The sequence below is a fragment of the Halichoerus grypus genome, chromosome 11 (genome assembly GCF_964656455.1).
Source record: "Halichoerus grypus chromosome 11, mHalGry1.hap1.1, whole genome shotgun sequence".
Taxonomy (NCBI): Eukaryota; Metazoa; Chordata; class Mammalia; order Carnivora; family Phocidae; genus Halichoerus; species Halichoerus grypus.
Window position 1 is genome coordinate 13,233,885 of NC_135722.1, and position 24,149 is coordinate 13,258,033.

General features: G+C 36.4%; 2 protein-coding genes and 1 pseudogene across 2 annotated transcripts; all 3 read right to left on the reverse strand.

Annotated features, from left to right (window-relative positions):
• Positions 1-5,789: 5,789 nt before the first annotated feature.
• On the reverse strand, positions 5,790-6,733 carry LOC144379505 (olfactory receptor 5AL1-like; annotated as a pseudogene).
• A 7,022-nt stretch (positions 6,734-13,755) lies between these two features.
• LOC118536090 (olfactory receptor 5AL1-like) lies at positions 13,756-14,715 on the reverse strand. The gene has a single exon (XM_036092779.1). It carries the CDS (start codon positions 14,704-14,706, stop codon positions 13,756-13,758), a length of 951 nt encoding a protein of 316 aa, XP_035948672.1. The 5' UTR covers positions 14,707-14,715.
• A 4,892-nt stretch (positions 14,716-19,607) lies between these two features.
• On the reverse strand, positions 19,608-23,853 carry LOC118536087 (olfactory receptor 8U9-like). Its single transcript, XM_036092776.2, is given in 5 exon segments — positions 19,608-19,636; positions 19,639-19,893; positions 19,896-20,037; positions 20,039-20,575; positions 23,742-23,853. Coding segments are annotated over 4 exon segments (948 nt in total). The 5' UTR covers positions 20,561-20,575; positions 23,742-23,853.
• Between the last annotated feature and the right edge of the window lie 296 nt (positions 23,854-24,149).

The following is a 24,149-nucleotide window of genomic DNA, read 5'->3' on the forward strand; positions in this document are numbered from 1 at the left end:
ATGAACTTCACTTTGTTTCCTGAAGTCTTTTGGAAAGCATTTAAGGCATGCTAACCACAGAGAAATGAACACTCCTCTTCAAACTCTAGCAGACTCTTTTCCTCCCCATTTCACATACACATGTATGTATAGAGTGATACATAGAGAGATACATGGATAAAAAAATCATAGACAATTACTTATTTTTACAAAAGAAAAAAAAGAACAATTAAGTCATATTGAATGTGGATATTTTATCCTAGGAACACTGCTTTTCTGAGTTTTTATAACACCATTCTGCCTAACAGAATTAAAACAACAATAAAAAATTTAAAACATAAATTCTACAGAAGCCACCATATTTTTTGCATTTTAATTTTCTGCATTTTATTTTTATTTGGCATGTTTTTGCATTTTAAAAAACTAATCTGTAATGATTATACTAAGTGTAATTTTCCTCAGAGACTTGAAAACATCCATTAGCATGTATGCAGCTATGCGCCTCTAAGAATATGTTCATCAGTTGTTTTAGGTCATAGGGGAAGCGAGGAAAAAATGAAACAAGACAAAACCAGAGAGGGAGAAAAACCATAAGAGACTCAATTTTAGGAAACAAACAGGGTTGCTGGAGGAGGGGGATGGGGGGACAGAGTGAGTGACGGACATTGGGGAAGGTATGTGTTGTAATGAGCACTGGTGAATCACATAAGACTGATGAATCACAGACCTGTACCCCTGAAACAAATAATACATTATATGTTAATAAAAAAATAAATTAAAAAAAGATATTTTTAACTATTTCCTTCTGTCAAAATCATAAAATCTATGTTTAGGATTTATTCTTAGAACTAATTTAATTTTTTTTGAGAGGGAGAGGTGGGGGAGGGGTAGAGGGAGAGGAAGGAAGAGAATCTTAACAGGCTCCAAGAGGAACAACCAACATGAAGTCTGACTTGGGGCTCCATCTCACAACCCTGAGATCATGACCTGAGCAGAAATCAAGAGTTAGATGCTTAACTGAATGAGCCACCCAGGCAACTCAGAACTAATTTAATCTTTAAAAATTGCAATTCTTGGGCACCTGGGTGGCTCAGTCAGTTAAGTGTCTGCCTTTGGCTTAGGTCATGATCCCAGGGTCTTGAGATTGAGTCCTGGGATTGGGTCCTGTGATCGGGTCCATGTCTGGCTCCCTACTCCATGGGGTGCCTGCTTCTCCTTCTACCTCTGCCTCCCTCTCTCTCACTGTCTCTTATGAATAAATAAAGAAAACCTTTAAAAAATTTTAAAATTGCAATTCTTTTTGTGATTACTATTGTTTCAACTATCTACTGCAATAATTAAAAAAAAAAACACCACCCCATAGCCTAGTGGCCTAAAGTAACCATGATTTATTATCTCTCATGATTCTGTGGGCTAACTAGACAACCCTTCATATGGTGGAAGTTGGGCAGTAGGACTGATGTGTGGCCCAAGATAATCTTGATCACAACTGACACTTGGTGAGGCTACCAGCTGGAATACTTTCTTTTATGCAAGTGACGTTTCCAGGTATCTGGCTTGGGTGTCCATAAATATGGTGGTTGGGTTCTAACATTTAGCACTCCAATAAAGAAAAAGAGTCAAGCCTTAGAAATTACAGTGTAGCATCACTTTTTTTTCTTTTTCCCCAATAATAAGGTTTTATTTATTTATTTATTTTTTTATTATGTTATGTTAATCACCATACATTACATCATTAGTTTTTGATGTAGTGTTCCATGATTCATTGTTTGCATATAACACCCAGTGCTCCATGCAGTACGTGCCCTCTTTAATACCCATCACCAGGCTAACCCATCCCCCCACCCCCTCCCCTCTAGAACCCTCAGTTTGTTCACTTTTGAGCATTTTATTCTATAAAGCAAGTCACATGGCCAGAGTCCATAAGAAAGATAACTATACAAGTGTGTGAATATAGACTTAGGGATTTGTGTGGACTATTTGGTAGTAATCTACCACAGTTATGATCTCCCCAAATCTGCCTCAAGGCACTTAAATAAAACAAACATATAAAAAATATGACACATTGGATCATCAGTCAATGTCTGAGAGTATTAAAACCCATGAATTTTGAATTCAGAAGCATTTGGCCCCAAATCCTAACTTTGCCACATACAAGGTGTGTGTTCTTGAGCAAGTCATTTATTATCTTTAAAATTCAGTTATTTATAAAATGGGATTAATGCCCACTCTGGAAAACAGTATGGAGGTTCCTCAAAAAGTTGAAGATAGAGCTACCATATGATCCAGCAATTGCACTCCTGGGTATTTACCCCAAAGATACAAAAGTAGGGATCTGAAGGGGTACGTGCACCCTGATGTTTATAGCAGCAATGTCCACAATAGCCAAACTGTGGAAAGAGCCAAGATGTCCATCAACAGATGAATGGATAAAGAAGATGTGGTGTATATATATACAATGGAATATTATGCAGCCATCAAAAGGAATGAAATCTTGCCATTTGCAACGATGTGGATGGAACTGGAGGGTGCTATGCTGAGCGAAATAAGTCAATCAGAGAAAGACATGTATCATATGACCTCACTGATATGAAGAATTCTTAATCTCAGGAAACAAACTGAGGGTTGCTGGAGTGGGGGTTGGGGTGGGAGGGATGGGATGGCTGGGTGATAGACACTGGGGAGGGTATGTGCTATGGTGAGCGCTGTGAATCGTGCAAGACTGTTGAATCACAGATCTGTACCTCTGAAACAAATAATACATTATATGTAAAGAAAAAAAAAAAAAAAAAAAAAAAGAAGAAGAAGATAGCAGGAGGGGAAGAATGAAGGGGGGGAAATCGGAGGGGGAGACGAACCATGAGAGACGATGGACTCTGAAAAACAAACTGAGGGTTCTAGAGGGGAGGGGGGTGGGAGGATGGGTTAGCCTGGTGATGGGTATTAAAGAGGGCACGTTCTGCATGGAGCACTGGGTGTTATGCACAAACAATGAATCATGGAACACTACATCAAAAACTAATGATGTGGGGCGCCTGGGTGGCTCAGTTGGTTAAATGACTGCCTTCGGCTCAGGTCATGATCCTGGAGTCCCAAGATCGAGTCCCGCGTCGGGCTCCCTGCTCAGTGGGGAGTCTGCTTCTCCCTCTCCCGCTCTCCCCCTCTTGTGCTTTCTCTCTCAAATAAATAAATAAAATCTTTAAAAATAAAAAAAAAAAACAAAAAAAAAAACCAAAAAAAAAACTAATGATGTAATGTATGGTGATTAGCATAACAATAAAAAATAAAAATAAAAAAATAAAATGGGGTTAATGCACACACACAAGCTTAATACAATTATTTAATTTGAGAAAATATGCCACCATCCTTTTGAGAGACAAGTCAGAAACACTGTGATAAGTCAATTATCTCAGACCTCTTCAGTATTGAAGGGGACAGCAATTTGTTTATACTGAAATCAATAGGTTGAAGGAAGGAGTACTATCTTCCCACAGTTTAAAGGATTTCTAATTCACTGGAATAGTAAATAATACAATATTATTTCAGAAGAAGTACACTTTACAGCAATGAAAGTTTGGCATGACCATGGCACATAATGAATGATCTTAACGTGTACCTCATCACCAACAATCAGCTAGCTTGAAAGGAAATCTGAATGGCGTATTGACAGCTCAGCTAAGTTACCAGCCCAGAAAAAGAACTTGTTGCATCAGAGCACTATCTTCCTATGATACACTGTAGGTTATAAACCAATGGCAATGTAGGTTATAGTGTCTTCAATAGCATGCAATCATGGGTCTAGAAATGAAGTGGTGGTAGTAGGATTGGTCCTTCTCATAATTACATCCTGTGACCCAATTTCTGATTTTGTGTCTCCTCTTCCTACAATATTAGGCTATTCTGGGTTATAGGTTTGGAGTTCCAGAAGGCAAATATTTCCACCAGGGTCTCAATTAGTGTTTTAACAAACTGGAATCTGCGACAACTTCATGCCTGTGGACCAGCAGGCAAAGAACGAATTAGTGTGGTGGCTAAGGTAGTCAATTCTAATTAACATAAGAAATTAGGAGTGTCAATGCACAAATGGGCTAGAACACAAGAATTCACAGAGCGTCTTTAGCACTTTCTTGCCCAGTGATAATGCAATTGTCAATGGGCAACTGCAAAACGTATAAATCAACAAGGATGGGGCAATTAGATTCTCAGTAACCATGTGGAGTAAGGCTTGTGTCACTCCATTTGGGAGTAATTGGTGCAGCTAAAGTGCTGGCTGAATGGGAGGGAAACATAGAGAGGGCAGTGCTTGAACGATCATGTTAAAATGTTCAGCCAAGAGAATTTGGCAGTTGCTTACAAAACTAAACATACTCTTACCACTTGACCCAGCAATTGTGTTCATTGGTATTTAACCAAAGGAGCTGAGAACTTAAACCCACACAGAAACTTGCACACTGATGTTTATAGCCACTTTATTCATAATTGCCAAAACTTGGAAGCAGCTAAGATGTCATTTGGTAAGTGAATGGATCAATAAACTATGCTACATTCAGACAGTAGAATGTTTCAGTACTAAACAGAAATGAGTTTTCAAGCCATGAAAAGACAGGGAGGAAACTTACATTATCACCAAGTGAAAAAAGCCAATCTGAAAAGGCCACATACGCTATGATTCTGTCTATGACATTCTAGAAAAGAAGGGAGACAATAAAAATATCAGCAGTTGCCAGGGATGGGAACCGTGGAGGACAGGTGAATAAGTAAAGCACAGAAGATTTTTAGGGCAATGAAAATACTCTGTATAATATTATAATGATGGATATAAGCCATTGTATGTTTGTCCCAACCCATAAAATGTACAACACCAAGAGTGAAGACTAAGGAGAACTATGGACTTTGGATGATTATGATACGTTAATATAGTTTCATCCACTGTGACAAATGTACCTTTTTTGGTGAGGGATGTTGATAATGGGGGGAGGGGAGGTTTGCAGGTGTGGCAGTAAGGGTCTGTGAGAAATTTCTGTACCTTTCTTCCAATTTTGTGATAAACCCCAAACTGCTCTACAAAAATAAAGTCTTTAAAAAAATGCTCAACCATATAAATAGGGACATGTAAAGTAAAGAGCAAGGTCATGTTTTAGGCATTTTTAGACCAAAACCCTTCAAACAAGCACCTTGTTATCTTTTACTCCAGTTCAACCAAGGAAGAAAATCAGACCTGGTATTTTCAATAACATTTGCATAGTTGCTGTCTCACAAGACCACCTAAAATTCTCAACATCACAGTGAAATAAGATAAAATTATGTTTTTAAGTTGCTTTGTTCTTCCTCTCTATTATTGAAGCATCTCATGGAAAAACAGAATGGATGGTTTTTATCTCTTTTTTCCAATTCAACAATTAAATAAGCATTTATAAAATATCTACTGCAAACATGTAAGCAAAACCAAGAAAACACCTATTTTTTCAAGGAGATAGAGATCAGGGGACTGAGCTTCAGAGGACAAAGATTTCTACTTTGTCCTGGCATTGTACCATGTACAAGCCTTCATAAAAGTTCCTAACAGGGGTGCCTGGGTGGCTCAGTCATTAAGTGTCTGCCTTCGGCTCAGATCATGATCCCAGGGTCCTGGGATCGAGCCCCGCATCGGGCTCCCTGCTCAGCGGGAAGCCTGCTTCTCCCTCTCCCACTCCCCCTGCTTGTGTTCCCTCTCTCGCTGTGTCTCTCTCTGTCAAATAAATAAATAAATAAATAAATAAATAAATAAAAGTTCCTAACATCCAGCATTTCTTTAGGAAAAACACACCTCATTATTGATTACTAGAATATACCTTTTCAAAAATTTTCTTGAAGGCATTTTTTACCTCCTGATTCCTCAAGCTGTAGATTAATGGATTTTACATGGGAATCACCACTGCATATAATACTGAGGCAAATTTGTCTTTATCCAGTGAGTGGCTTGACTTGGGGCGCAGGTACATAAAACTGAGGGTCCTGTAATACATAGTAATAGAAAACAGGTGAGAAGCACAAGTAGAAAAGGTTTTTTGTCTTCCTGCAGCAGAATGGATCTTTAAGATGGCAAAGACAATGAACACATAGGATAGGAGAACAATGATAAGAGAACAGAACACATTGAACCCAGCAATAATGAGCAACATCAACTCTTTGACTTGGGTGTCAGAGCAGGCCAGAGCAATCAAGGGAACATCACCACAGTAGAACTGGTTGACCACATTAGAATCACAGAAAGACACGTGGAATATAGCTACTGCTCATATGAGCCCCACAGTGAATCCGTAAATATAAGAGCTAGTGACCAATTGGATGCAGAGTCTCCTGGGAATGAGAATGATGTAGAGTAAAGGATTGCAGATGGCCACATACCAATCATAGGCCATGACGGAGAGCATTAATAATTCCCAAACCGAAAATGTGATAAATCAACACACTTGAGAGGCACATGCATAAAATGGCATACTCTTAATTTCACGAGAAGAGTTCACAAGGGTGTTTGGAGTGATGGCAGAGGTACCGTAAAAATCAACAAAAGCCAGATGACAGAGGAAAGAATACATGGGTGTGTGAAGTTGAGGACTGATCTGGATGAGCACAATCAAAAACCAAGATTACCCAAGAGAGTAACTAAGTAAATCAACAGGAATACACAAAAGAGAATGCCCTGAAGCTCTGGGTTATCTGTGAGGCCCAAGAGAATAAATTCAGTGACTTCGGAATGATTGCGTTTTGCCATGAAATAGATGAACAATAAACAATAAAAGATAAATCTACAATAAACTCCTGTAGGGCACACACTCTGTAAGGAATAATCAATTCAATGTGAGAAGATAGCCCTGGAGGGCGTTATGTTAAATTCAGCCAAAGCAGAATCTTGATAAGCACTCTGAATTGCTTGTGGATTTCACTTACGCTTTCCGCATGAAAGGATTTGGTCCAGGCAGAAATTCCATGATATAAAATCCACAGGGAGCTGTAGAAGAAGAAAGAGAGTATTTCAATTAAAATTTTATAATCAGTACAATAGCAAAGTCTGTGTTGTACTTTTCTTTAAATATAAAGAATAAAAAAGAACGTTAAGAATGTAAGTGGCTTTGACAACATATATCAAAATGATTTTTTTCTTTTTTTACTTATCTCCATGTTGTTTTTTTCTTAATACACATATAATATTAATATTAAGGAAAAATAGGACTGTGATTTTTCTGGCTTTGTCTTTGGCAAAATGCACACCAGAGAATAAATTTCCAGATTGTAAAACAGCTTTCAATGATTAGGAGACATTATTTTACCTTCTTTCTTCAAGTATCTTAAACGGTCCGAAGTGAATAGAATTGAAGCAGCGTTTAGAACAACTACATGTTATAGAACATTTCCATAAACCCGGGCTGGATTCTGAATGCATGAAAGCTGGCAGAATTGCAATCATCTCCCTTCCTTTCTTAAGCACAGTGGAGGATAAGTTAATTTGATTTTCCTTTACTACTACATTGTCTCATGTTACTTCATATGGTCAGGACAAAGAGAGTCAAGACAGGTAAAATATAGTAAAATACAAAAAGCACTTCTCCCACTTAAATTCTGATTAACATCTCCTTGGAAAGTTTATCTTGGTTACTACTTTATTTTTTCTCTCCCCTTCAGCACTTTCTTTTCTTTCTTTCTTTCTTTCTTTCTTTCTTTCTTTCTTTCTTTCTTTCTTTCTTTCTTTCTTTCTTTCTTCTTTCTTTCTTTCTTCTTTCTTTCATTCTTTCTTTCTTTTTCTTTCTTTCTTTCTTTCTTTCTTTTTTAAAGATTTATTTATTTGACAGAGAGAGAGAGAACACAAGCAGGGGGAGTGGCAGGCAGAAGGAGAAGCAGGCTCCCTGCAAAGCAGGGAGCCTGACGTGGGGCTCAATCCCAGGATCCTGAGATGATGACGTGAGCCGAAGGCAGACGCTTAACCCACTGAGCCACCCAGGTGCCCTTCCTCTTCAGCAGTTTCAACCAAACATCTTAGAACAGCACCTACCCCAATTTTTCAATCATATTTATGACTTAACCAGGTATAACCTACCTGCTTTTCCCATTAAACCAAGAAATCCCCTCACCAAGTTTACTATCAACTTCCCTACTCCCAAATCCAAGAAAGCCCTTTTTTTTGGCAGCTTGGTAGCATTAAACTCTATTGAATACACCTTTGGTTTTCAAAACAGAGCAGTCTCTGAGTTTACTATTTGTCCATTTTGATTTTCTATCTTGGAGGCTCTGCTCCTATTAACTCTGCTTTAGACAACATGTTCTTCAGGCTTTCTCCAAAGCCCCCCACCCTTTCCCTTTTAACTTTCTTGCTCAGTGGTTTTATCCAATCCTAAATCCTCAATAGGTATCTATATGCTGATTATGCATATGCAAGAGTATCACATAGAGAAAATAACTTGGTATCTCCCTACATTGGACCTAATACTCAAGACCTGGAGTATATATTTTACATCTTCAATGAACAGTGCCATTATCCATTCAGTTTTCCAAATCAGAGACTAATTATCTTTTACTTTGTTTTCCTGTTCCCTGTTCTAATATTCAATTTGTCTCCAGTACCTATTTCATACTTTATATACTTTTCAGATCCGTTCACTTATAGTGTTTTCTTGATCCAAACCACAATGAGTTTTGATTTGTTTTGTCTTGTTTGCAACTGACCCCTAATTTTTATTCTTGCCTCCAATCTTTCCTATGTCTTTCTGTTCCTCACGTTTTAGCTTATATGAATGGACTTCATTTTTATGATATAATCCTTCAGTGTCTTCCCATAGCTCTCAAGATAAAATTCTAAGATCTTTAACATGGTTGACATAACTCTTGAGAGTCTAGTTCCTGCATCTCAGATCAGGCTGATCTCTTTTGATATTCTTCAAATAGTCTTTATGTCACAGGTATTCCAAATTACCATAGCTATTCAAATGTAAGCCATAATTTTACATACGTTTTAATCTCTGCCCAGAACACTTCCCTTTGCCACAATTCCCTTCGTCTGACTTCCCTTCCACTAAACTTCCTGTGCTCTGTTGCACCATTTCCTCTTGGAGGCTTTCCTGACTTTTCAGGGCAAATTAAGTGATCTTATATATACAATTTTGCATCCATTGATTCCTTCATCCTAGCACTTGCTATACTATATGGCAACCAACTGTTAACATGTCTGTACACATTCTAAACTTAAAACTGTTATTTCTAAACAATAAATTTGTGTTTTATGCCCAATTTAATCACCTACTTTTTGTGGTATCTAATACCAAGAAGATGATCGATAACTATCTGTTCAATGATATATATTAAGTCTGAAGGCTTTCTCACCAAGATAGAGTATATTTTTCCTATGATTTGGCATCTTTCAATATTCAATACACAGTCATTCAGTTCAACCACAAACCCCTAAGTAGTCTGGTCTAGTGCACCTGAAAGGAATCTTTGTGAAGCCAGTAACATTTAAAATTACCCGGGTATTATGAGACAAGTTTGTATTGTGTGTGTATGGTCCCTCAGGAAACTTTTTTTGGGTATTACATTATTTTTAATAAACATTGGAAAACAACATAATTATATATATTCAAGAACAGGCAGTTATTTGATGTTTAGTGTTTGGGGACCAAATTATTTCCCTTGAAATGGTAGATCACCTTCTGGGCTATTACTTAATGGAAGAATCTAGGGTAGAAGAACATTTTAATTATCTCTTTTGGGAAAACAATTTAATTACTATTTCTGCTATAGATATTTGTTATATCTGCTTTAACTTTTGTCACATTGGTTTCATATTAAAGTTATGAATTTATTTAAAATAAACGTTCAGTTTGTGGGCCTTGTATTTAGTAGCAGTTTTTGAAAATCACTGGACAAAAATCAGTTTCCCAATGAGTGACATCGAAACCTTTCTTCTGAGATTAATATTTCAAACTGTTCTTATGATTGACATTTCAATTCAACAGCAAAGATGCATTTAAAAGAATGTTCATTTTCTTCTTCCATCTCTAGAAAACTGAGTGCATACAAATCATAGGGCATATGATACCCTGTTGTGGTCACTCCACAGAAATGGATTAACCACTCTGTCTAAATTTGCTTTAGATGAAAACCAGTGGTGTCCACAGGGCTGTTGTGGCTGTTCAGCCTCAGCACCAGCTCTATAGAGCAAAGAGCAAATGAGGCATGAAGTAGTTTCTCATTTTGGTTTTGATTTACATTTTCCTGATGACTAACGATGTTGAGCATCTTTTCATGTGCCTATTGCCCGTTCATGCATCTTTCTTGAAAGAATGTCCATAAAAATGTTTTGCCCTTTTGATAAACAAACAAACAAGCAAAGAAACAAAAACTTGTGGAGGAAATATGCTGTTATCTTAGGGACAAGGAGGTCAGAGAAAAGAAAAGGGACGAGAAGGAGATGAAGTTTGAGAGTTGACATGGCCACATCATTCAGAGCTTTGTGGATCAATGTAAAGCCTTTGCCTTTTATTTGAATAAAATGAGATGTATTAGAAGGCTTCTAAAATGAAGTCTCCTTTTTTTTTTTTCACTTTTGACTTACTTTTGTTTTTTAATTCCTTAAAACTTCGATATGCTTCTAAAACCAAAATGCATGGCAAAATATATTCAAAATAAGACTGCTTTCTGTACCTGTCAGCACCCACTTCATTCCCTGCCTTCCCTGTAGGGAACTGCTTTTGTTCATTTTGACTTGTCCTCTCAGTGTGTTTTCTTTTTTCTAATCAGATGTCATAAAATACATGTACATATCTTTTTCTTTTTCTTTCTTTCTTTTTTTCTTTCTCTTGAGAGAGAGAGGGATAGGGAGAGGCAGAGAGGGAGAGAGAGAATCTTAAGCAGGCTCCATGCTCACCACAGAGCCCCACAGGGGGCTTGATCTCACCACCGTGAGATCATGACCTGAGCTGAAAATCAAGAGTAGGCACTTCACAGACTAAGCCATCCATGTGCTCCACATGTACATATTTTTAATCATCCCTTTTTCTTGTTTCATATGAAGTATCCTTTTTTTCTTTTCAATAATATATTGAATTTTTCTTTTTTTCTTTTTAATATCTTTCTGATTTAATATTATATTCTGATGCTCATCACGTAGCACACCTAGAAATTGTCCTCATTTCTAGAATAGCTGTTCTTACCACTGGATATTTGGGTGCCAATATGTTGCTAATATAAATAATATCTCAGCAAATAACTTTGCACATGTGTTATTTTGCATTTTGTGCTAATATTTATTGGGATAGTTTCTTAGAAGTGGGATTGTTGGCTGTTGTAATTTTGCTAGGTATTGTCACATATCCCTCCATAGGCATGACATGATTTTTCTATCAGCAGTGTATTACAGTATCTATTTTCCCTCACCTAGTCAAATTTTTGTGTTTTGAAATCCTCGTGAGAATTGATGTTTCTCAGTGTTTTATATTTAAGTTGGAAGAGACTGTCAGCTCAATGGTATTTCCCCTCTTCCTTTACATACAGATTTGGCTTTTTTGACCTCTAAGCATCTACAAGAAAAAAGATTATAAATTTTTGGTGAAATGATACTTTTACTAATTTTTGGTTGAATCAATCAGTGAAGGAAAGCATGATGGAGATCAATGAATTAACTGTCATTTAAAAGTAAGAAATGAGAGCCACAGAATTTAGATCACATAAATAGGCCTTGGGGACCAAAATGGAATTTTGGAATGTTTCAGCATTCAACAGAATGTCTGAAAAAGTTTTATGTTATCAAAAAATGTTTACAAAATGAGCATTGAAGAAATTAAAGGATTGCTTCTAGGCCTTTTGGCTAAGATCAAGGGTAAAGAAATTAAATTTGTTAGTTCCTTTTTTACATTAATGGGAATTTTGTCTTCAAACAAAGGGTCTTATTATAAAACATTCTTGAATTTTATTTCAGCATTGACTTCCTTCTTTATAGGTCACCAGCATGAGCTTACAGTAGTGTGACGAACTGCTGAGAAAATCCGTTCTAGGAGTACCTGGAATGATGATGCCAGCATCTGATATTGAGGTGACCAGAAATCTGAGTGTGTTTCATGCATTCGCTCACAGGATCAGGGTTCACTTCAGCCATGGTAAAAAGGTGTCTGCATACACCTGCATGTATGTCTGCATGTGACATTTGCAGACTGCTGTCTGCATATGACAGATACAAGGCTCACTTTTCTGTCATGCCTATAAAGTACAAGACTTCCAAATGTGATATAATAAAATGAATCTGAAAGAGCCAGATCCACTCTCACTCAATGAAGAGCTGAATCCTTATGAAGAGATATTGACATGTTTCAATAACTTGGTTATACTTTTATGGCCGATCATAAAGTTATTAACAAAAATGCAGTGACTTTGAGAATTGTTATACAAAATTGTGATTTAAAGTTTTCTTGTTTTTCTAAAGATTTTTATTTATTTATTTGAGAGAAAGAGAGAATGAACAAGAGAGAGAGAGAAAGAGAGAGGGAGAGCACAAGCAGGGAGAGGAGCGGAGGGAGAGGGAGAAGCAGGCTCCCCGCTGAGCAGGGAGCCCAATGTGGGACTCCACCCCAGGACCCTGGGATCCTAACTAAGATCATGACCTGAACCAAAATCAAGAGTCGATGCTTAACCCACTGAGCCACCCAGGCACCTCAAATGTTAAAATTGAATAATAAATGCTGAAAGACTTATTTTTATTTTAACTTTTTATTTTGACGTAATTTCAGAATTATAGAAAAGATGCTAATATTTTACAAAGAGTTCCTGTACATCCTTCACCTAGATTCCTCAAACACTAACATTTTTTTTTAAAGATTTTTATCTATTTATTTGACATAAAGAGAGAGAGAGAACACAAGGAAGGGGAGCAGCAAGCAGAGGGAGAGGAGAAGCAGTCTCCCTACTGAGTAAGGAGCCCGACACAGGGCTCGATCCCAGGACTCTGGGATCATGACCTGAGCCAAAGGCTTAACCGACTGAACCACCCAGGCACCCCCCCAAAACGTTAACATTTTATCACGTTTTTTTATCCTGAAATGTTTAATAATCAGTTGGAGACAAATGCTTCCTTACTTTTATAATATTACTAAAATCAGGGGCATTCTTAAATGACCACAGTGCTACTATAAAAATCTGCAAATTAATGGTGCAGCATTATTTCTTAATCCACAGACCTTATTCTCCTCTGAAGGACTTGTCTTATTTGGTAAAATTCAAGTTTGCTCTTTTAGTCTTTTTTTAGGTGTTTTATCAGTGTTGATGCCATTGTCCCTGTGAGGTCACCAGAACAAATAATTCTTTTCAGATTCATCTTACTGGAAGTGCGTGTGTATCTTTTATAGACAATGTTAATAACTTAAAGCTGCTTTAGTGATTTGAAGTAGACATGGTTTTTACCAATGTCAAGTTCATGAATTGGAGTGTTCAAGTCAAAACTCTTCTATGAAAAAGAGATTGATTTTAAATGATCTGTGGAACACAATCTAACCTACTATTTGCAAATTTATTTTATTTTCATGCCTTTCAATATTTTTAGGAGTTATAAGTTTTATGATAATAGAAAAATAAAATCAGAAAATTAATGTATCCTGTGTTTTGATATGAACTTATCTAATATTCTAACATTTGAAAGCATGTTACTAATAGTATGCTAATGCAGAAAACTTGGTGACTGTTTTTTTGATGTTGTTTCTTTTGTTTTTGTTTTTTTGCATCCCAATTCTGAGGGCTTTCAGTGAGACCATAGGTCATTTATTTTATAGTAGAAGACACCTTTTCCATAATTCTTTTCAAAGCATTTTTGACTTCGTGGTTCCTCAAGCTGTATATTAAAGGATTTAGCATGGGGATTACCACGATATAGAAAACAGAAGCTATCTTGTCAGTATCCAGAGAATGGCTTGTCTTTGGCTGCATATACATGAAGATGATTGTGCCATAAAATATAGTGAGGGAGGTCAGGTGGGAGGCACAAGTAGAGAATGCCTTTTGCCTGCCTTCAGCTGAATTAATCCTCAGAATGGCAAATAGAATGAATATGTAGGAGATGAGGACAATAAGAAGAGAGCAAAGGGTATTGAAACCAGCAAGTGTGAACAATATTAGTTCTTTGATATCTTTGTAATGGGTTTTATGGCAGGCCAGATCAACCAGGGGGATGTCATCACAGTAGAAGTGATTTATTATATTCGAATTACAAAAAGATAAGTGGAATGTAAGGACTGCCTGTAGGAGTCCAACAGAAAAGCCATACCCATATGTACTAACAACCATTTGAATACAGACCCTTCTGTTCATGATAATGGTATAGAGTAAAGGGTTGCAAATGACGACATACCTATCATACGCCATGACTGAGAGCATATACACTTCACAAACTACAAATATGATAAAGCAACACAACTGGGTGGCACAAGCAGGTAAGGATATTCTCTTAATTTCTTGGAGGAAGTTCACCAGGGTGTTAGGGGTAACAGAGGAGGTATAGCAAAAATCAACAAAAGCTAGGTTGCTAAGGAAAAAATACATAGGTGTATGAAGCTGAGAACTGATATGAATTAGCATAATTAACCCAAGATTACCTATAACACTAATTAAGTAGATCACTAGAAAGATCCCGAAAAGAAGGGCTTGAAGCTCTGGGCTTTCTGTGAGTCCCAAGAGGATGAATTCAGTTATTTCTGAATTATTGCCTTTGGCCATGGAAGATGTGTAGAAGCATTTCATATCGTTATCTTTAGAACATCCATGCTGGATAATCTTCCACTTCTTGGATTAAGAACTTAACTCACACTTATTTTATGGTGACCATATTGGAAAGATAATCTTTACTGGTCCTATGGATCATTCTCAGGTTTCAATACTGCCTGCTTTTGATTTGAAGCGATTTGTTCCAGGCAGAAATTCCAACATGCTCAGTAGTCTGGGGGGTTGATGAAGAAAACAGAATGTCTTGAATTAAAATGTGGAATCTCATATATACAATGAAAACCCAGTATTAAAACAATAGCAGGAAAATATTTCAGTGATAAAAGAGATGGGAGCACATTTCAGTAATATATTAAGATTAAATATTGAACATTTCAACTCAACTGAGAAATAAAACAATCATAACTCTCACTAAACATTATTAGTGTGCTAGCCAATGCAATAAAGGAATGGGTAAAATATTATTTATAAAGTACGTGATATTGTATCAAAACCAGTAACTTCAGTGGAAAGATATTAGATTTGTTATGACTGTTGAAAAGTCTTCTGCTACAACTCAATATAATGAAAATGATGCTATAATAAAAATGTAACTTCAAAGAAATGTGAAAATAGGGGCGCCTGATGGCTCAGTTGTTAAACGTTTGCCTTCCGCTCAGGTCATGATCCCAGATCAAGCCCCACATTGGGCTCCCTGTTCAGTGGGAAGCCTGCTTCTCCCTCTCCTCCCTGCTCATGCTCTTTCTCATTATTTCTGTCTCTATCTCTCTATCTCTCTCTCAAATAAATAAATAAAATCTTTAAAAAAACAAATAAAAAAAACAAAAAAAACCTACAAAGAAATGTGAAAATATAGTTTTTAAGATTCCATTTAAAATAATAAATTTAAAACCTAGGGTTTCATTTAATATTTAACTTAGCAAACTGTTGACTTTATATGTTCCTGTTGTTTATGTTTAAGCTAAATAAACTCATAGTTTCACATTATGTCTTAGTGGAATGGTATTTAGGAAAGAAGAAAGTTTTTATAAGTTAATGCAGCTATGTAATGCATGCTGGGTAACCCTAAGTAAATCTACTAAATAAACCTTCAAGAACAGGGTAGACATTTCTTAAAATAAAGTGTAATGGAGGGTTATTTATCCTTACAAATAGTAAACCATATTATAAACTACAGATTGTAAAATAAAGTGGAAATCTGTGGCAGGACGGTGATTATTTATCAACTGGCTTTCAAAAAAAAGTGTTGATTTGTAGCATCTGTTGATTTTCTGATTTCAATGGTGTAAATATTTCCACCATCACTGATTTCAGGCTACAAACTTGAAGCCACTGAACATGGAGTTGGGAATAAATACAGATTATATCTTTTACAAGCTATTTTGAGAGGCACTGGTGGTGGTTATAAGAAAGTAGGTTGATATTATAAGCGAAAAGTATATAAAATATTATTAAAGCACATGCATATTTATATTATACCATATGTTAGAGAAACACTTAAAATCAATGATGAGTCTCTCTTCACAATGTATTTAATCTTCAATTATAAATATCTCTCTAATTTCAAAGAGGAAAAGTTTTATAAAATACGAAAGGATCAGCTAACAATAAGTTGTTGATGAGATTGATCAAATTAAAAGAATGGTTATACCCAGGGTTGGTAAAGGTGTAGGAAAACAAATATAGCCTTACACATCCAAAGGAAGTGAAATTTGTCTTCATCTTTCTGGAAGGCAATGTAATAGTAAGCAGCAAAATTGTTTAAATTAGTCCTGCCATTGATACAATGATTTTAATGCTAGGCCATTAGGAAAATAATAAAAGTATACAAATATATGAATGGTTTCATTTTTACTTACCAAAAAATGAAGGTTATCTAAATATATCCTGATAGTTAATTCATCTATTGCACATCTCAGTAAAATATTAAGTAGCCATTCAAAAGCTGAAATAAGTCTACATTTATTGATATTGAAAAATGTTCACAATACAGCACGTTGAAAAGAGCAGCATGCTAAACAGGTTATATAGTAATACATGATTTCTATATCTGCATGTCACATTATGGCCTATAGATCATTTATACACAGAAGGAGAATGTGCAAACCATACCACGATGTTAACAGTAGTTACGAGGCGGTACTCTGGCTCTTCCTTCCTCCCTACTCACTGTAATCATCCTTTACATTTTGCATCATACTCTACTTCAACAAGCTTGATTTCAATTTCATTTTTTTAAAGATTTTATTTATTTATTTGTCAGAGAGAGCGAGAGAGCATAAGCAGAGGGAGAAGCAGGCTCCCCACTGAGCAGGGAGCCCGATATGGGACTCGATCCCAGGACCCTGAGATCATGACCTGAGCTGAGGGCAGACGCTTAACCATCTGAGCCACCCAGGTTCCCTTGATTTCAATTTCAAATGTACATTTCCATGTTACTATGCATTCCACGTCTATGAATACTGACAATTTAATTTTTCATATTGGCTATTCCTATAATTTGTGCTTATCTGGTGCCCATATGGATGTTTGAAGTGTTCCTAATCATTTACCGCTAAAAATGACTTCATAATCCCCACATTTTAGGGGGCAATATTTCATTGTGATATGTTGCAAAGGTGGACTAATTTGTTAACAAATTAAAAACAATTCTCCTCAAAGAGGACAAACCAATTTACAAAATCATCAAATTTGAAGTGAAAATCATGACAACTTTTTTTCCTCTTATATTAAAATTGTGTGTCAAATCTTCAGATTTAGTTTGAAGTTCTTAAATCTTACCTTGGGTGGTTTCCTAAATGTTCAGCCTTTTAAAATTAAGAGTAAGAAATCTAAAAATTGTCAATTTAAAAAGTCTTTTACTCCGAAATGTTATTTTAATCCATTGCCTTTTTAAATCCTAAAATGATAGATTCAACAGATGATATTGTTTTCACCTTCTTATTGCTGAGGAAACTGAGGGATAACTTGTAAGCGGAATAAATCGTCTTTTGATTCAGCCAATGTGAGACCCAGCATTCACATTCGGGCTTTTAGACTCCAAGGAATCCGTGCTTCTTAAAGGCACAGCTGTGGCATAGAGAATGCGGCTGCCTTCCAAGACAGGAGACTGAATTCAAGGATGTCAGCGATCAGCTTCGGTCATATAGCATACAGACTCACAACCTGCTGCAGGAGTTTTGTCAGAAAACAGGGAGCCACTGAAATGTTCAAATAGTAGGTAAATGTGTTTAAAGAGAAGAGAAGGAAAGTAACTTTTGAGAATCGTAGATCAGAGCAGCCAGCCCTGTGTCTCTGTGATCTGTCAAAATGTATGGTGAGATCAAAAGCACACCTTGACCTAAGGCAAGTTTAAATATGATCTTCTCTCTCTGGCTATTAATAACATCCTAGTCTTTTCTGTCATTAAGCTTTGATATGACCTTAGATTGAAAAAAAAATTAATAGTAAACATGAGTTGCCAACTCAAAAGCATTTTCCATGTAATTTAAAATTGTAAAAAGATCTTTGCATTTATTTGAACCATATACATATATATATATTTTTTAAAGATATTTATTTATTTATTTGAGAGAGAGAATGAGAGGGGGGAGGGGGAAGGGTCAGAGGGAGAAGCAGACTCCCCGCTGAGCAGGGAGCCCAACGTGGGACTCAATTCCAGGACTCCAGGATCGTGACCTGAGCTGAAGATAGTCGCTTAACCAGCTGAGCTGCCCAGGAGTCCTGAACCATGTACATACATATCTATATCTACATATCTACATATCTATAAATATAAATGTACATCTGTTTACCTATATCACAGTTATCAGTTGTGTATGGTAATATTTATAAATTGCTCCCTCAAGTTCATCAGTATACCTGGGACTAGAACTCAGGTCCTTAGGCTCATAGAAGGAGGGAAAATGATCTACAAGTACCCACAATTTACTATTACCCCTTTCATGTTGTCTAATCTTTAAGAAGACTCCAAAATGAGCACCATTTGTCCTCATTTAATTGAGAAACTAGTGAAAGCCCACACATAGGCTACACTGTCCAATGGGTTCATTGTGTTTTAAGCTATACTTTGATTTATAAGGATCAACTTACCCAAGGTTTGCCCAGTATAACTCATATGATCCTTGCTACTGGCAAAATGTTCTATAATGTTTCCATTGTTTTGAGTTAATTTATTTGGAATGGATGATGCCCTTGGGATGCAATCCCTGAATTACCTTATTATTTTTTAAATTTTAGATAATTGGAAAAAATATATGAGATCTCATAGGCTTAAAAAAAAAGGCAGTTTACTTAAGAGTCTTTGGGGACCAAGCCAGACTTCCAGGTCAGTAAAAAGTTGTGTTAAATCAGTCAGATAGTAAAATTAGGATGTACTACTATTCTCTTTAATAAAGGCAGCTTGTTAAATTATAATATGGAACAGTTTTGTATTGTCTTATATTTTCAAGAAATTAGCTTATCAGGAAAACAATATTTACACCATGCATCTTTGCTTTTCACATGGGATATTGTTGATGTAGCCAGAGAATTCTGAAGTGGGAATTTTGGAGAGGTGGAGTCAGAACTTTTGTCCATATTCTGCCTGTAACTAGTTATATACCAAATTAATGACTTTTTATGCAGTTTTTACTTAAGAATTGGGAAGATCAATAATTTCCTATGGAACAAAAATTAATTATTTTTAATACATTTTCCATTTAAAATGAGAGAATGGGTATAAATTCTTCTAGTTATTTTTACATCTGAAATCTCATTCTAAGTGAGAAAATATTCAGAAAATTTCATTATATAGTGAACAGATATACAGAAATCACATTAAAAATAGGCATTCTGACAATTTTTTAAGAGGAAAAACCAGACCATGAAGAAAAGCCTATTTATATTTATTCAAGTCACTTCCTCAATTTCATGAATATTTTAAGTTTCTACTGATGATAACTTTCTTCAGGGCATCTTTCACCTCCTTGTTCCTAAGGCTGTAGATTAAGGGGTTCAACATGGGAATGATCACTGTGTAGAAGACTGAGGCCATTTTGTCTGTGTCTAGGGAATGGTTTGAGCTTGGCTGTAAGTACATAAAGATGAGGATCCCACAGAATATGGTGACCGCCAGCACGTGAGAGCCACATGTGGAGAAAGCCTTGCGCCTGCCCTCAGCTAACCGCATCCTCAGGATGAAATAATGTACATGTAGGAGATGAAGACAACCAGAAGGGAAGAAATGAACATGATCCCAGCACAGGCAAAGATCCATCGCTGTTTGGGGTGAGTGTCTGAACAGGTTAGCCTGAGGAGAGGCACGTCATCACAATAGAAATGATTTGACAATATTGGAGTGACAATAGGAGAGGCGAAAGGTGAGGATGGTATGAAACAGTGCCACCAGGAAGCTATAGCTGTAGGGGACAGCCACAAGCTGAATGCAGATTCCTGGGGACATTACAACCCTGTAGAGGAGAGGGTTACAAATGGCCACGTGTCGGTCATAGGCCATGGAGGCCAGCAGCAAGCACTCAGCAGTCATGAAGGCCAGGAAACAGCCCAATTGAGCAGCACATGCATTGAAGGAGATAACATTTTGTTTGTACAAGAAATTCCCAAGCATTTTGGGTGTAATGACAGAAGAGTAGCAGAAATCGACAAAAGCTAGGTTGCTAAGAAAGAAGTACATTGGTGTGTTGAGTCTTGAGTCTGTTCTAATGACTAGGATCAAACCTAGATTGCCTACTACTGTGAAGAGATAGATAGATAAGAAAACCACGAAGAGGGGCATCTTCAACTCCTGTCGATCTGTGAGGCCCACGAGAATAAATTCTGTCACCTGGGTGCAGTTTCTCTGGGCCATGTGTCTTTGGTATATCTGGATGAAGAGAAGAGAATTAAACTAGATCTAGTTTAATTAAATTAAATGTAATATTTAGCTCCTTCCCCTCCCTTGCTGGAAGCTCTCAGAACCCAGTCCTCTTGGGTCTTTATGGAGACTTCATTACGTAGTCATGACTAAGTCATTGGCCACTGGCTGATTCAGCTTCCAGTCCCCCAATCTAGGGTGGGGTCCAAAAGTTATGTCATTAACATAAATAGACACCCATTTCACCTTTATGTCTCTGTAGCATTTTCAGGAACTGTGAATGCAGACCAAATATATCTGAGAAATAAATATTTCTTATAAATCATTATATCACAGTGTTACAAAAATATAAGACTAGAGTTTCAATCATGGCAAAACAATGGCTAGTAATTGTGTCCCTTTTCAAAGCACTCAAACTTTCTTGGCTTGTTCCCTGAAATTCAAAATACAGGTAATTTTCTGAAGGAATAAATGTAAAATTTCCATTGGGGCTAATTCAATTTATTACATCTCTGAGAAAGAAGATGCATTGGAGTTTCCAGCTCATTTACCATTTTTATAATGAACGATTGTTCTTCTAATAACAGATAACTATTGAAAGATGGCATTTTATTGGGATTAAAGCCAAGAGGATAGTAGAAAGAACCTTGATACAATTGGGGTAAATGTATTTGAATTTGGCTTTGTTACTCTCTAGTCACATAAGCTTTAGGGTGGCAAAAATTCAATTTGTCGTTCAGTTTCCTAATCTATAAATGATGCTAATTTATATCTAAAAGGATTTTAAATATTAAGAGGAAATTATCCCCAGCCCAGGACGGACATGAATACATTTTAAAATAGAAAATACTGGGACACCTGGGTGGCTCAGTAGGTTAACTGTCTGTCTTCGGCTCAGGTCATGATCTCAGGGTCCTGGGATGAAGCCCGGCATTGGGCTCTCTGTGCAGCAGGGAGTCTGCTTCTCTGTCTCCCTATATGTGCCCTCTCTCTCTCTTTTACCCTCTCTCAAATAAAGAAATAAAATCTTTAAAAATATAAAATAGAAAATATTATGTTAAAAAGTTGTTCCCCTGATACATTATAAGGTAGATGTACAGAGAAGGCAGTGTAATCACTTTGAAAGTTCACTGACAGCACTGTAGATGGGTCTTATGGATCAGGGTACGATACCTCCAGGTCTTAAAACACAGAGGTTATTGAACAAGGAAAATAGAAAATCCTTAACTGTTGGATGCAGATAGCCATAAAGTTTTATGAGCACTATGTCTTTTAAATTAAATATAGAGAAGAGTGCCTTAATATTTTAGATCTTCAAATATAGTTTCAGCAAAGGATAATTACCAAAAAAGAAATATATAGCTTGATTAATATATTTCGTTATGTCAGGGAACGGATGACAGAATACATCAGGAGAAGGTAGATGTTCTTCATAAAGCATAAATATGGAACTCAAAAATACATTTTTAAAGTGTGTGTGTGTGCAATGTTTATACCACTTTCTATGGGACAGAGACAATCTCTTGGATGATACTGATCTTAGCCGCCAATCACCATTATATGAAGTGAGTAGGTCATTAAAGCTTTTAAAAGCCTAACTAGTGATCTTACAAATATATAAATTCCATTTTGAAGTAATTAAGCAACTATTTGATTGGGGATATTTTTTCAAATCCCAAGATGCTGAATAAGGCTTCACTGTTTGGCAGCTGTAAGAACCTCAGTATGCCATTTTATCTTATCTTGAAGGGAGGGTACGCATATCTATGCAAATATCTTTGAAGGCATATTATATATGATCTCTTACCATCTAACCCATGATATTTTATATTCAAATTCCACTCACATGTCTTCCCTCTGTTACAGCAAACACACATAATCTAATTAGAATGATTGTGTTGCAGTCCTCAATTACAACATACCACTAAAGGCATCCTTACTTTCATATGTGCTTTTTCATAGGTGCTCATCTCTACCAGGTGAATGGTGATGGAGAGCTGGAAGGCAAACTCCTATTTATCCTTCAAGGTCTATCCAAATCACACCTCTCCTGTAAAGACTTCCCTGGTTTCTAATTTCCATGTTGCATGACCCACCAGTTTTCTTTTTTGTGCTCCAGAAACATTTATACATAACTCATTTACATATTATCTCCCATTTCCAGCAGCCATCTGTTTTGATATATCGTCTCTTAATATATTAAGATTCCATTTACTTTCTAATGTAGTCCTTTCTATATGCTTGGTAATGGGATATCAAATATGACTTTTTCTAATAATATTTCTATATTTATTTCCCTTTCTTATAATTTACTCTATTTACTTATATCAAATATATTAAAGAAATACTGATGACTTGATTTTAATGTGCTCACCTCTCATTCTGGGAAAAATGACTAGCTTTCACAAAAAAGAGAAGGGAAGTTTTGATACATTATAATATAGTCCATTAAGTGCTTGACTTTTCCAAATGATCTAATAGACACTATTTTGGAGATCTCATTTTTTAAAAAAAATTCAAATTAATAAGAAATGTATTTTATATAATGGCACACATACGTAACTGAAATAAAATTAGAGGAAACAGTCTTTAACTTTATTTCAGAAAATGCCACCTAAAATGTTTTATTCGAAAATCCATTCCATTCTATTAAAGTTCATTTTGAAAATACTCATTTTGATCCCAATTTTAAAGATAGTCTTCAAAACTACCTGGGTAGAGGGTGTTCCTATTTCTTCTCCAGGTGAGTCTGGGCAGCAACAGAGCCAGGGTTTTGTCAGTGCCTCTATCCCAAGGGATCTTACATAGGAGTATGATGCAAGTAAATCATCAGAAAAATTATAATCCACATCCCTTAGGGATCCCAAGAATGGAGATGAATTAACAAGATTCTCTGGTTTTATGGAACTACAGATCTATAGTTCTTTCTTTAGTATGACATTATTTCCCTAACATTCCCTAATTCTTGACATGCTATTATTTATTTATTGCTATTTTAAGTGTTCATGTTGTTGTTGTTGTTGCTTAGTAACAAGGTTTGAATTTATCTTTGAAAGAAAGATAAGAGTTACCTCGTGAACCTTCTTACAACATATCTTTCAAAGAACTGAATAGCTAATTCTCTCAAGAACTATTCCTGAATATTTTAACACATGATACTGTTCGTTTGGCTTACTCTTTGAAATGCTCATGAAGCATTTGTTTCTTCTTTCAGGTTGTCTCTATCAGTTGTTACTTCATTTCCTTGATGACTTCGTCTAAAGAGCACTTTTCCACATTGTTTAGTTAGTCCATCTGAAACCAGAGCAAGAGTGTGCAGGAAGAACAGTTTTAACATTCACTGGAGAAAAATGCATCTATTGTGGACAGAATTGTATCGTGACTCTTCCCCCCCGCCATTCCCATGTTGAAGCCCTAACCCCCAATGTGATGGTACTTGCAGATGGGGCCTTTGGAAGGTAATTAGGGTTAGATAAGATCATGAGGGTGGGGTCTTCATGATGGATTAGTGCCCTTGTAAGAAGAAACACCAGATTACTCCCCCATCCCCCTACACATGCTAAAAAAGAAGAGGTCATATGAA